Source organism: Carassius carassius, chromosome 4, assembly GCF_963082965.1.
Source record: "Carassius carassius chromosome 4, fCarCar2.1, whole genome shotgun sequence".
NCBI lineage: Eukaryota > Metazoa > Chordata > Actinopteri > Cypriniformes > Cyprinidae > Carassius > Carassius carassius.
Window position 1 is genome coordinate 2,268,740 of NC_081758.1, and position 12,765 is coordinate 2,281,504.

A 12,765-nucleotide genomic window follows, 5' to 3' on the forward strand; every position below is an offset into this window, starting at 1 on the left:
GCCGCCAAAGACTAAGATCACCAGCCTGTTGTATTCAAATGGTTAACTGTATAAATCTCTCTTCTGAAACCTTAATGCTGTTTGATTGGTGCCATGCAGAAAGGCTTCACTCCTCTTCATGTAGCAGCCAAATACGGGAAGGTTGATCTAGCAGTGCTGCTTTTGGAGAGAGGAGCCAACCCAAATGCTGCAGGCAAAGTATGAATCAGCTGTATTTATGTGTTTATAGAATGTTATTCTGTTGGATGAGACCATGTGTTGACATATGCTTAAACAGACACAACCAATTAATTGAAATTAAGTCAGCAACTGCAATCTAATTACAATTTAACATGTAACCCATTACTATACATGCTTCAAAACAACATCTTAAAATGTCCAAATGATCAGTCACTACCCTTGTGAAAAAGTACACTTTAACATACTTTTAAAAGAGTACTTCTTATGGAAATAATACTTGAGAGTGAAATGAATGTAGTTTTAAAACACTTAATTCATTGTTAATTTCACTCAAATGAAAATGGATTAAAGTTAACATTTATATTACATGCAGTTTAAACCTCAAGTACCTCTTTATGTGCAATTTAGTAATTACCTTACCTCTATTGTCTTTGAACTATGATTAAAGTGTACTTCTGATTGTACTGACAAACATTTATGGTGCATATTAAATATTATGTATAAAATATTATAAATATCATATAAAAATATAAATAAATATAAAATACATAATAAATAATCAATTTTTTTTTAAATTTACAGAATATATAATACATTTCAATAAATAAATTATAAAATATAAAAATACAAATATTAAAAATATTAGAAAAATACTAGTATTAAATATTTGTAATTATGCATTTGTAATAATGGAGTTGCAATTTACTACATTTAAGATTAATGTAATATTACTACTACAGTAAAAAAAAATTGCTATAGCATATTACAGTAAAATGTCTTCTTTAGCATATTACTCAACAAGTCAAAATGAGTGTCCTTCTTTAAAGCGCAACAAAAGATTATTAAAACTCACCTCAAAAGTCTGTTTAAGTGTGTTAATAACCAGTCAAGTGTCTCTCTGTAAGTACTCTTAAGTTGCCTTTTTATATCATTTAATATATTACCTACAAGTACACTTTTTTAAATATACTACAGTACAATTAAAAGTGCGCATTCAGTACCATCAAACGCTTATGTTTTACAAGGGTTGTAGTATTGTTTTATCATTCATTTTCATCTGGTATCACTGATGACAGTGAAGTAAGATGTCTTCTCCTCTACAGGCTGGACTCACACCGTTGCATGTGGCCATCCATCACAACAACCTGGATGTGGTCAATCTCTTGCTCAGTAAAGGAGGCTCACCACACAGTAGTGCTCGGGTATGACACTTGCTCAACACACTGAAAACACTCAGTCTTAATCATGATTTTGAGTTGTTGTTCCAGCCACAAAGTGCATTAACCCATTGCTCTTCTGTCTTTTCTCCACAGAATGGCTATGCTCCGCTCCACATTGCTTCCAAACAGAACCAGGTGGAGGCAGCGAGCAGCTTACTGCAGCATGGAGCTTCTGCCAATGCGGAGTCATTGCAAGGGGTCACACCGCTACACCTAGCCTCCCAGGAGGGCCAAGCAGACATGGTACTGCTGCTTATCTCAAAACAAGCCAATGTCAATCTGGGCAACAAGGTACGATTACTGCACTTCAGTTTTTCACTTCATCCTTTTTCTTAAAGCAAAGTTTTCCCACTTCCAGAAGCATTTTCAGTAATGAAAAGAGCAAAACTCTTTTTCTCACTGCTTTTTCCTTGAATACTGTACACCTGTCGAAGAAAATTCATTTAAAAACTAGATGTGAGAACATCGCACATCAGTATGCTGATATTACAATGAAGGTTTTTTTGTTTACATTTGTTAAGTCATTAGTTAAGGTGAACAAGCTGAACATGTTTACCTGTTTACATTTATCTCTCAACATTATACACACACACACACACACACACACACATGGTGAATAGCATGCAGTATCTTGCTTTACGTGCATGTCTTGTCGGTCCTCAGAGCGGTCTGACTCCTCTTCACCTCGTGGCTCAGGAGGGGCATGTTGGCATTGCTGATATACTAGTGAAACACGGGGCGTCCGTCTACGCTGCCACACGGGTGAAGACTCACATCTCTCACAGTGCAATATGTTGCTTTTCTACATAATGATTCATGTTATAATTGATAATGATGAATATGATTGCCCTTGTTGATTTCTCTTCAGATGGGTTACACTCCACTCCATGTAGCTTGTCATTACGGCAATATCAAGATGGTTAAATTCCTCTTACAGCAACAGGCCAATGTAAACTGCAAGACCAGGGTAAATGAGATAATGCTTTTGCTTTGATCAGCTTTGTAAGTGGTTTCAGTTTTCAAACTTTCATCTTTGTCTTAAATGTTCTGCCTTGGATTCTAAGAATAGGAATAGAATCGATTAGTTGATATTTGTGCAGAGTCTGTGACTATGTTAAGATCTGAAACTCTTTGTCTCAGAAGAAAAATGCGAGAAGCAAAGTGTTTGCATTTGCTCTTCGTTTCATCTGCTTGCAGTCTAAGAGAAAAACAACTGACATGTTAAAGAGATATCATCTGAGATTTTTCTTTCACTTGATGTCTGACTCTGTATCTGTCCTCTTTTTGGGACTATTAGATGGGATATACACCGCTACATCAGGCTGCTCAGCAGGGCCACACGGACATTGTGACACTTCTCCTGAAACATGGCGCACAGCCAGATGAAGTGACGACTGTAAGAGCCTGGCCTCTTTTAACTGATTGCCATCGTTTTAAAATATTGTCAAATGAACATTTCTGTCTCCTACAGAATGGAACATCAGCTCTTGCCATCGCAAAGCGTCTTGGATACATCTCAGTCATTGATGTGCTCAAACTGGTCACCGAAGACACTGTTACAATGGTGAGTTACAGCTGCTCATACTATGACTAGTATAAACGACATGAAGACTGAATGTAAGAAGTCACGTGTTGTAACAACCTTTTTCCTTTAAGACCACCACTGAAAAACATCGCATGAGTTTCCCGGAGACAGTTGATGAGATCCTGGATGTGTCTGAAGATGAAGGTAAATCCAGCTCTCTGTGCTCTGTTTTAGAGTTTTAGCATAATTTACATTTGGAAAAACAAGATATAGATTCATTTAATTTCTTTACATGAGTGGGCATTTAAAGAGCATCCTGCTCTTGGTTTTCTAGGAATTGCACAGCTAACATTAGGTATGAATTTCCCTTTCTTCTTTGTGTGACGGCCATTGTCAGTGACTTCATTACAACACACACACACACACACACACACACACACACACAAACACACACACAAAAACATTGTCATTCTCTGGTGCACTTTTGAAATTATGATGGATGTGACATTAGCATGTGTGCACTGACGTTGATAAGCCTGCTTTTATTCCTGAAGGTATCTAACTGTTGCAAAACACTTAACGCTCAAACTAACCTGCTACATCTCCTTTTTTTTTTTTTTAAAGCAGCACAGATTTAGTTCTCTCACCGTTATCTTGCACTATGGTATAAATGTGAACTTGCAAACTTGTGTCATTGAAATTCCAGTTTGCCAGGAACAAAAATAGGTGGTTCATGATCAATATTAGAAAAATTTTTTAAATATGTAGTGTCTTTGTTTTATTGTCTGGGAACTTCAGTTACTTGCATGATACGTTAAGACATACAGAGAATATCTTAAATTAAATGTGTTTTTCTGTCCCCACTGTACCCAATACATTGTGAGAAACAAGATAAAATTACAAGCTAAAAATACTGATTAAGAACTTCATAATGTTCGTGCATTTGTTAATTTCTTCAGAATTATGACTTGCTAAATCGGTGATGTACAAAGTGTCTCACCTTTTTTAAGGTGTGTTGTAGAATCAGTGCATCATATAAAATCAGAGAGCACTGTATTTCAGCTCCTGGTGTAATTACAGATATTACAGGTGTGTTTACATAATGTTCTCTAAAAATGAAAATGTTTCATATTCATCATCGACTCTCACAAGGATGTGCATCACTTGGCTGCCTCGTGCAAATCCAATGCTAAAACTGAAGTTTCATCTTTCAGTATATACAGTTTGAGTATATATTGTGCATTTGCCATATACTGTATGCGTTTATTTATACTAGGCACACAAACATCCCATCTATATGCATATATATATATAGGTACTACTGTAAGTACAATATGAAAGAACTTTAAATTACCATTAAAGCCTGCTTGACCTTATTGTTTTGTTGTTGTTGTTTTTTAATGCATGTTTGTTGATCAAATGTATAAAAAAACATAATTTTCTGCTTCACCAGTTATGTTGTGTTTGTTTGCCAAACAACTTCCCAAGAGGATGATTTATAAAAAGACCTTAATAGACACAATTAAAATTATGGCATTTTTAAAATGAAAACAAGCACATTTTTGCAGTATGTCCATCACAAATCTTTCCCTTTGCTTCATTCTCATTCACTGGAAATAGTGATCTGATTACATCACTCCATTACCTTTAAAAAAAAAAGTATTGTGGCAGTACCATGGTACAGTGATGGTTATACCATGGTACTGATTGATTACCGTGGTGTTTAGTACTCAGGTATTTCAAAAAGGACATTGTTAGTACCATGGTACTTCTTTGTTGCTGTCATCATAACATATTAAACTCACTCCGCAGCTCTCAATCCATTGATTTCCTTTCCATATCGTCCACCCAGTATTCATTCAGTGCTCAGTTCCTCCTGACAGCCTGTTTAACACACTTCTTCTTCTCTTTTCTCTCTTCTCATCCCTCGTCGCGGCAGGCGAGGAGCTGCTGGGGAACGATGGTGCCAGGTATTTGAAGATGGAGGACATAAAGGACCATGATGAGGATTTCCTTTCCCCCAAGAATGTTCTAGAGTACGAGGGAGAGTTGCAGTGATGCTGTTGCAGACGATTCAGATTGAACAAGAAGAGACACATGTATAATAATGTAGAGGAGACATGGTGGAAGAAATGTCCTGGGATGTGTTTTAAACTAGTTTGAATAGAAAAGAGTAGAGCCCAAACTAAGGAAAGGCCACTGAGATGAATTATGATGGACCGCAGAACTGTTATTTACAGACTCCTTTGTGTCAGACTTATTTCTAACTTGTGTTTTTTAGGAATCATTCCCCTGCTATTCCAAGAATCCCTTGTGTGTCTCCTGAAACAGTCATGCTGAAAGAACACGAAATGGAGCAGGTAAATGTGATCGATCGATCGAGTGATTGATTGATTGATTGATTTCTGAAGATCATGTCATCTAAAAAAAAAAAAAAACATTGGATTTTTTTTTCTCTCTTTTTACTTTTAGTCACAAATAAAGGTTAAAGAGAACGAACATATCACACATTTTTAATTTTATGGCATCTCACAAAATGTCCCACCTTTTCTGGAACTGGAGTTGTAATACCATACCTATACATTTGATCATTTTTTATTACTATTACTTGTACCGTGGTAGTGTAGTTTGTACTGTATATAGAAAAGTATATACAGATACAATGGGATTACTATATGAAAACATTATTGTAACATATTGCCGCCAAAACACTTTTTAAGGGCTATTAACCATATGCAGATTTTATATATATGTTTACTATCACTATCATTTTTATTATTGTTTTGTCATTTTTTTTAAAAAAGCTTTAAGAATTATAAAACCAAATGCTTATAGGTGTAATAATAGTCTGCAGGTGTTTATAATAATATTGTATTTTTGTGGATGTACACTTTATCACTACATATTAAGTTACATTTACTGTATATTTATAAGTAGTTTTAGGGGTCAAATCAGATAACTTGAAATGACTGCACATGTTCGCTTTGTACAGTGTATATATTATGTATATTTTTGTTTTCTATATATACAGCAGCACACTCCACTTCCTCTGCCCAAGGATTACGATGAGGATTCGCTGATCCCCAGCAGTCCGGCCACAGAGACGTCAGACAATGTCAGTCCGGTAGCGAGCCCCATCCACACCGGGTTAGTTTCCTACCTCTGGCTGAAATATTAGTACTCATTCTGGCTTGAAATTGAAATATCACAAATGAATTGTGCATGGTCTTTGTGCTGATGGTTCTGCAGCTTCCTCGTGAGCTTCATGGTGGATGCTCGTGGCGGCTCGATGAGAGGCAGCAGACATAACGGCCTGCGTGTCATCATTCCTCCTCGCACCTGTGCCGCTCCAACACGCATCACCTGCCGCCTGGTGAAGCCGCAGAAACTTGCCACTCCACCTCCTCTGGTGGAGGGTGAGGGTCTTTCCAGCCGTATCATCTCTCTTGGTCCAGCTGGCATGCAGTTTTTAGGGTGAGCAAACACCAGTTTTGCTAGAAAACAAGATTTTTTTTGCTTAACTTAAATGGCAGACTGACCCGACTCACATTGCTCCTGAAGGCCTGTGATTGTGGAGATTCCCCATTTCGCGGCACTCGGTCGGGGAGATCGTGAGCTGGTGGTCTTGAGAAGTGAGAACGGATCGGTCTGGAAGGAGCATCGCAATCGTTATGGGGACCAGGTCCTGGAGACCATCCTCAATGGCATGGATGAAGGTCTGTACTCATTCTTGCTGTATTGACAAGTTACACTATAGAAACAATTGAATTAACTTCAGTGATGTGAATCATCATGCCAAAAAATCTGATTAAATTAAATTAATTTAAATGCAGGATAATTCTAATGATGTACTATAAATACATAACAATTATTAATTCCTAATTGAACTATGGCCTAATCCTGGCTTAATCTAAGCCCTGACTGTGAAACCAGGACTTTATTTTACAGTGTTGTCATTACACGTTACGTATACTAATTATAGTAATAACAACAACTCATGCATAAATACATGCAACTAACACTAAACCAAACCCTCATCCTCACTTTAACCATACAGTTAATACATGTAGTTAATTAATATGACTCCGTACTTAAATGTAAAATTACCCTGTCACAAGAACACTGAAAATAAAGTTTAACCAGTTACAAGAATGAGAATTTGGGGAAAATGTGCTCACCCTCAGGCTATCCAAGATAAAGATGAGATGTTTCTTCATCAGATTTGGAGAAATTGAGCAGTACGTCACTTGCTCAGTAATGGATCCTCTGCAGTGAATTATTAACATCACAATAATCCACAATTAATCCACTCCAGTCCATCAGTTCACATCTTGTGAAGACAAAAGCTGCATGTTTGTACGAAACAAATTCATTATGACTCTCTCTGACGGCACCCATTCACTGCAGAGGATGCACTGGTGAGCAATTAAGAATATCTCTCAAAGCTGCAATAATGAAATGTTATTTACTACAAATATACTTTATGTATTGCATTCGTATTTCACAGCACCAGTTTGCTACTGACCTTCGATGATCTAATTCAACCATACTAATGAAATAAACTAACATTTCTTCTTTTTTATTACTAAAGAGTGTTGAACTTTCTTCTTCTGCATTCTACTGTACAGATGTGAATTTACATTTCTTTCAGCCTGAGGCTTTTGGTGTGAAAGGGCTTTTACATTTTCCAAAAATAGATCTTTTTATATTAAAAACAAACAACCAAGTCCAGCCCAGATTTAAAAAGTAATGCAATAGTAACATAACACATTACTTTCAATAAAAAGTAACTAAGTGACATAAATAGTTACTTTTTTAAGAAGTAATGCGATATTGTAATGCATTACTTTTAAAAGTAACTTTTCCCAACACTGCTCATCTACATTTTGGATGGCCTGAGGGTGAGCACATTTTCAGCAAATTTTCATTTTTTTGTCAACTATTCCTTTAACAGGTTTTGCGGTGTCTAATGTACAGTATTTGTGATGTCTGTGTAGCCGGCCAAATGTCACAATTTTATCTTTTCTCTGTTGGCTGTGCACTTTAGATCTTGAGAGTCAGGAGGAACTTGGGAAGAAAAGGATCAGGCGCATCATCTCGACTGACTTCCCTCTCTACTTTGCGGTGGTGTCCCGCATCCAGCAGGAGAACGATCTGATTGGCCCAGAAGGGGGTTTTCTCACCAGTAAGCTGGTGCCCATGGCCCAGGCCAGTTTTCCTGAGACTGCCGTCACCAAGCGAGTCCGTCTCGGACTGCAGGTGAGATGGGAGGATGATGAGGAGGAAGAAGTGATGGAAAATGGAGGAAGCTTATCTCCTGCATATTACCATAATGTATCTGACAGCTTTTAGATTGTTTTTGTCATTGTTTTCCTGTTTGGTCATGAGACACCAAACATGACGAAACATCTCATCTTTCATCACTCAAAATGAATTATTTTTGGGATCAACTATTTTAACATTGTTCCATTGGAAAGGGAATGAATGGGATTTTGTAAGTTGCTTAGAACTCTGTGGATGAAGCTGATGATGGTAAAAATGAATGATGAAGTCTGGTAAAGTATGGCATGGTATCTTTCTACTTCCTGCTTAGATAAAACATAGCTTATTTCTTCCTTTGCAGTGCATAAAACATAGCAAAAGTTGAGGATGGATGGAAGTTTGTTTGAATGTATGGCAGATTTTGATTGATGGAATTGTAAGTTGAAGAGAATCAAAGACACGAAAGATGTTGAAGCTCATTAAAATTAGAAGCGGGATGAGGAACATTTTCTGTACTATTACAAATATCTAAAGCACCTTATAAAGGCAAATTTTCATTAGATAAAACATCTTACTGAGTTACTGTACTATCTTTTGATACTATCAGATTTTTTTTCTTTACTTTATTAGATACACAATGTTTTGTATGTTTCATATTTTAAATGTCAAAACCTAGAACTTAGAATGAAATGATTGTGCAGGACTCACACATGTGTTTATTTCTGTTTTCTTGCTCATACCAAAGCTGATTTTGTACTTGTTTTTAACCCATCGTTTGTTTAATCATTTATGTCATCTGTTATATTATTGTTCTTCTGTTTTGCTTCATTTTTACTTTTTCTTCTTTGGTCTAATATTCTAATCATCTAAATGCATTGACAAACTTGAACTTAAACAGATTTATAAATGTGCATTTTATTTATAATTCTTTAAAATGTCAGCTGGCCAAGGATTTGAATACTTTGAATTTGATGTAGTTAAACATTTAGGGATCAGCAATATAGCACACCCGACTCAAGATTTCAAATTGTAATTCATTGTAAACAAATAACAATATGTTGTGTCTGTGTCTTTAGTTTCTACTGCAAGTGAATTCATTCTGCACCAGCTTTGGTTCAATAATGTTTGTAACTGTTTTTCCATTAATAAATAAGACAGATTGATGAGCTAAATTTGGTGTCTCGAATTACATTGTGCAATAATTGCAATGACAATGGAAGTATATTGATAGCTTTTCTGTCTACTCTTTTCCCTGATTTCTCTCATGAAAATCTGAACGAAATCCCATCGTCATACATTCATAGGTGAATACACTTTGGCTCACACTACCGAATCGATTTCTTCTGACTCTCATCCCCTCTTCTTCTCTTTCACCACCCCTGTCTTTTACTTTGCGTTCTACCCTTCTGTTACGGTCTCTTCTCTCGCTCCATCCTGGGCACTCAGGCCCAGCCAGTCCCTGATGAGCTGGTGGCCAAACTTCTGGGGAACCAAGCCACGTTCGGCCCAGTGGTGACAGTAGAGCCTCGTCGGCGCAAGTTTCACCGTCCCATCGGCCTGAGGATCCCACTGCCTCCCTCCTGGAGGGAGAGTCCACGGGACGCAGGCGAGGGCGACACCACCAGCCTCCGCCTGCTCTGCAGCGTCATCGGTAAAAATCAGCCAAACGCTTTTACATTGCAAAGTCTTTTTTCTGCATCATTATTACAGAGATCTAATCATCCTGAATAAGACTTTAAAGGAGATAAATTTGCTTGAAGCATGTTTAACGTTTAGCTCTCTTATCTCATTTGATAATATTTCTGTCACGGTTCACTTAAGCTAGTTAATCGCACAACAAAGAAGAGCAGTTCAATCCACAGTCTTTAATAAATCCAACAGAGCAGAGCAAAAGCAATTCCATGTAAACTAATAACGGACAGAACAGAACAAGGAGAGCTTATACAGATACTAAACGAGGGAACTAATGAGACGATTACCAAACACAGGTGAACTGACTGAACTAATCAACAAGAGAAACACAAACTAGGGCTGCATCCAAAAACTGAAAAATGATGCCTTCATATTTCTAGAATATTATCCATTTATTAGTACTAATTAAGCACATATTCATGCCTTATTCTACATCCCTAATCCTACCCAATACCTAAACTTCACAACTACCTTATTAAATATTAATTAGGAATAGTTAATTAATTAGAAATTTGTTGAGGGAAAAGCCGAAGTTAATAGTGAAAAGGTGTTCCCTATTCTAAAGAACTAATGTAAAGGTGATGTGATTTTGTGATTTTTAATGTTTTCCATGTTTATTGTGCACAACTAAGGAAGCCATTCATAACTGGACTAGTAAATAGTGATGCGGTGGTGTATAAAACAATCATTTTTAGAGATGAATGACAGCTTGTTGAAGAGAGTGTGCTGCTACTTTTATAAGCAGTCAGGCATTTTTGCCTGAGGCTTTTGGTGCGAAGATATTAAGATTTTTGTCCAGAAGATATTAAAAATAGCAAGAAATCTACTTACCTTTAAAGAGATAGCAGAGCCTAAAAACTAGAAAATTATAGAAATGTTCAAAATGTTGAAAAAAAAAAATTCTAAATATTTTTTGGAAACACAGAAGTTGCACTGCTCAACAAACATGCAAGAGTGAATCAATGCAAGGATTAGGTTTTTAAGTTTAGAATATATATTACATTTATCATTAATTTAAAATGATAATGATGATCAAATAGGGCTCCTTTCATTTTTTTATTTATTTATGTAAATTAAGACCTGTCTACTGCATATTTATTTTCATCTGCACTTCTCGACATGTCATAGGTGGAACAGCTCCTGCCCAGTGGGAAGATATAACTGGAACCACCAAACTTCTATATGCCAATGATTGTGCCAATTTCACCACTAATGTCTCTGCCCGGTAAGCACCATAACCCCTACATCACGTTAGGTTATTTCAGAAGATGAGTTTCGTCTTCACAACAGTGTTTTATTATACAACTTTGTTCGTATTCAAAATCTGACTCAAAGTCTGTTTTGCTCTCGCACAGTTTCTGGCTGGCAGACTGTCCTCGGACCGCAGAGGCCGTGACCTTTGCCAACCTCCTGTACCGCGAGCTGACAGCCGTGCCATACATGGCCAAATTTGTAGTTTTTGCAAAGATGAATGAAGCCCGAGAGGGCCGACTCCGCTGTTACTGCATGACTGATGACAAAATGGACAAAACCCTGGAGCAGCACGAGAACTTTGCTGAAGTGGCTCGCAGCAGAGACATAGAGGTCATATGATGTAGTGTGCTACTTCATATAGACAGTACATAACAATGCATCAGTTGTGTCATTATTTCTACAATAAAGTACATTACATTTATACTTAAAATAAAAATAAAAAACAGGGAAAGAAATGCCATCAAAGTCAGTAAGAACTAAAATAATCCACCACAAACTTGCATTCGACTACCTTCTGGAATAAAACACCCAATTTTCACAATCCAATGCAACTCTTTGAATATTCTTAAATATGTGGCATTACAGAAGTAAATGTGTTGCTGATGATGTTTCATGTTGACTTTGCTATATTTCATCTATATATTATCATGTGATTGATGAATGTTTAATTTAAGCTGCATCTGCTGTAAGCCTAAATCTGCTGGCTGCCGTTTGTTCTGTAGGTCATGGAGGGAATGCCGCTGTATTTGGAGTGTTCAGGAAACTTGGTTCCCATTAGGAAGGCGGCCCAGCAGCCCCGCTGTTTTAACTTCCAAGCCTTCAGAGACAACAGACTGCCTGTGTCTGTCAAAGTAAAGTCATCACAGCCCATTTTTACCTTTTACAGTAGCTGTGCATGTTTACCTTGTCATTTCCTCCCAAGTAGATTCTTTCAGCCATTGTGAACTAGGTCATAAAAATGTAGGTTTAGATAATTTGTACTGGTTATTGTGTGAGTGTTTCAGTGGTTAAAAGAATGGGTCAAATTAGCTGAAAATGTCCTAACCCTGCATCCGCCCCAAAAACTGAATATGACAAAAACGCACAAAATTTTAAATTATGACTTGAAACAGGAACCCATGCTTGGCTAAAAAGCAAAAAAAAAAAAACAAACAAACAGAAGGCACTGCATGATAGTTTTCTTCGCCATTTAATATTCATGAGCATCAGTGTATCATCACATGTTATTATCCACCTTATTTCCCCAGGTGAGGGACAGCAGTAAAGATCACTCTGGCTTTTTGTCTTTCTTGCGCAAATCAACCAAATATGAAGATAATCAGCATGTGTTGTGCAACCTCAACGTTACCATGCCGCCATGCATTAAGGTAATACGGCAAAATGTTGATAATCCCGGTTCTCACATCTCCTACACAAACAGATGCTCACATAAAGAGTTAAATCCACAAGTGTTCTCTTACAGTGTGTTTATTTCTTTATAACAGATTATAGGAAGTGATGAGCGAAGGAGAACTCTGACTCCTTTGGCTCTGAGGGAAAGATACAGTGCTCTTAATGAACCAGCCATGGGTAAGATTGCTCCCACACTGACATCTGCATGTTAAGCCCCCAAATCTCATTTAACCTTTGCCT

General features: G+C 37.1%; 1 protein-coding gene across 4 annotated transcripts in view; it reads left to right on the forward strand.

Moving 5' to 3' along the window:
* The window catches only part of LOC132132257 (ankyrin-1-like), a 128,880-nt gene that overhangs the window by 66,014 nt on the left and 50,101 nt on the right, over nucleotides 1-12,765 (forward strand). For 3 of the 4 annotated variants that reach the window (XM_059544623.1, XM_059544632.1, XM_059544671.1), the window contains 21 exons: nucleotides 100-198; nucleotides 1,284-1,382; nucleotides 1,494-1,691; nucleotides 2,064-2,162; nucleotides 2,269-2,367; nucleotides 2,698-2,796; nucleotides 2,872-2,964; nucleotides 3,057-3,129; nucleotides 3,260-3,280; nucleotides 4,865-4,961; nucleotides 5,207-5,285; nucleotides 5,957-6,072; nucleotides 6,175-6,399; nucleotides 6,487-6,641; nucleotides 7,973-8,184; nucleotides 9,634-9,838; nucleotides 11,008-11,104; nucleotides 11,235-11,463; nucleotides 11,856-11,984; nucleotides 12,381-12,500; nucleotides 12,618-12,702. In XM_059544623.1, the coding sequence (XP_059400606.1) occupies nucleotides 100-198; nucleotides 1,284-1,382; nucleotides 1,494-1,691; nucleotides 2,064-2,162; nucleotides 2,269-2,367; nucleotides 2,698-2,796; nucleotides 2,872-2,964; nucleotides 3,057-3,129; nucleotides 3,260-3,280; nucleotides 4,865-4,961; nucleotides 5,207-5,285; nucleotides 5,957-6,072; nucleotides 6,175-6,399; nucleotides 6,487-6,641; nucleotides 7,973-8,184; nucleotides 9,634-9,838; nucleotides 11,008-11,104; nucleotides 11,235-11,463; nucleotides 11,856-11,984; nucleotides 12,381-12,500; nucleotides 12,618-12,702 (2,629 nt within the window). The remainder of the gene's footprint in view (nucleotides 1-99; nucleotides 199-1,283; nucleotides 1,383-1,493; nucleotides 1,692-2,063; nucleotides 2,163-2,268; nucleotides 2,368-2,697; nucleotides 2,797-2,871; nucleotides 2,965-3,056; nucleotides 3,130-3,259; nucleotides 3,281-4,864; nucleotides 4,962-5,206; nucleotides 5,286-5,956; nucleotides 6,073-6,174; nucleotides 6,400-6,486; nucleotides 6,642-7,972; nucleotides 8,185-9,633; nucleotides 9,839-11,007; nucleotides 11,105-11,234; nucleotides 11,464-11,855; nucleotides 11,985-12,380; nucleotides 12,501-12,617; nucleotides 12,703-12,765) is intronic. The other variant, XM_059544679.1, reaches the window with a different exon arrangement.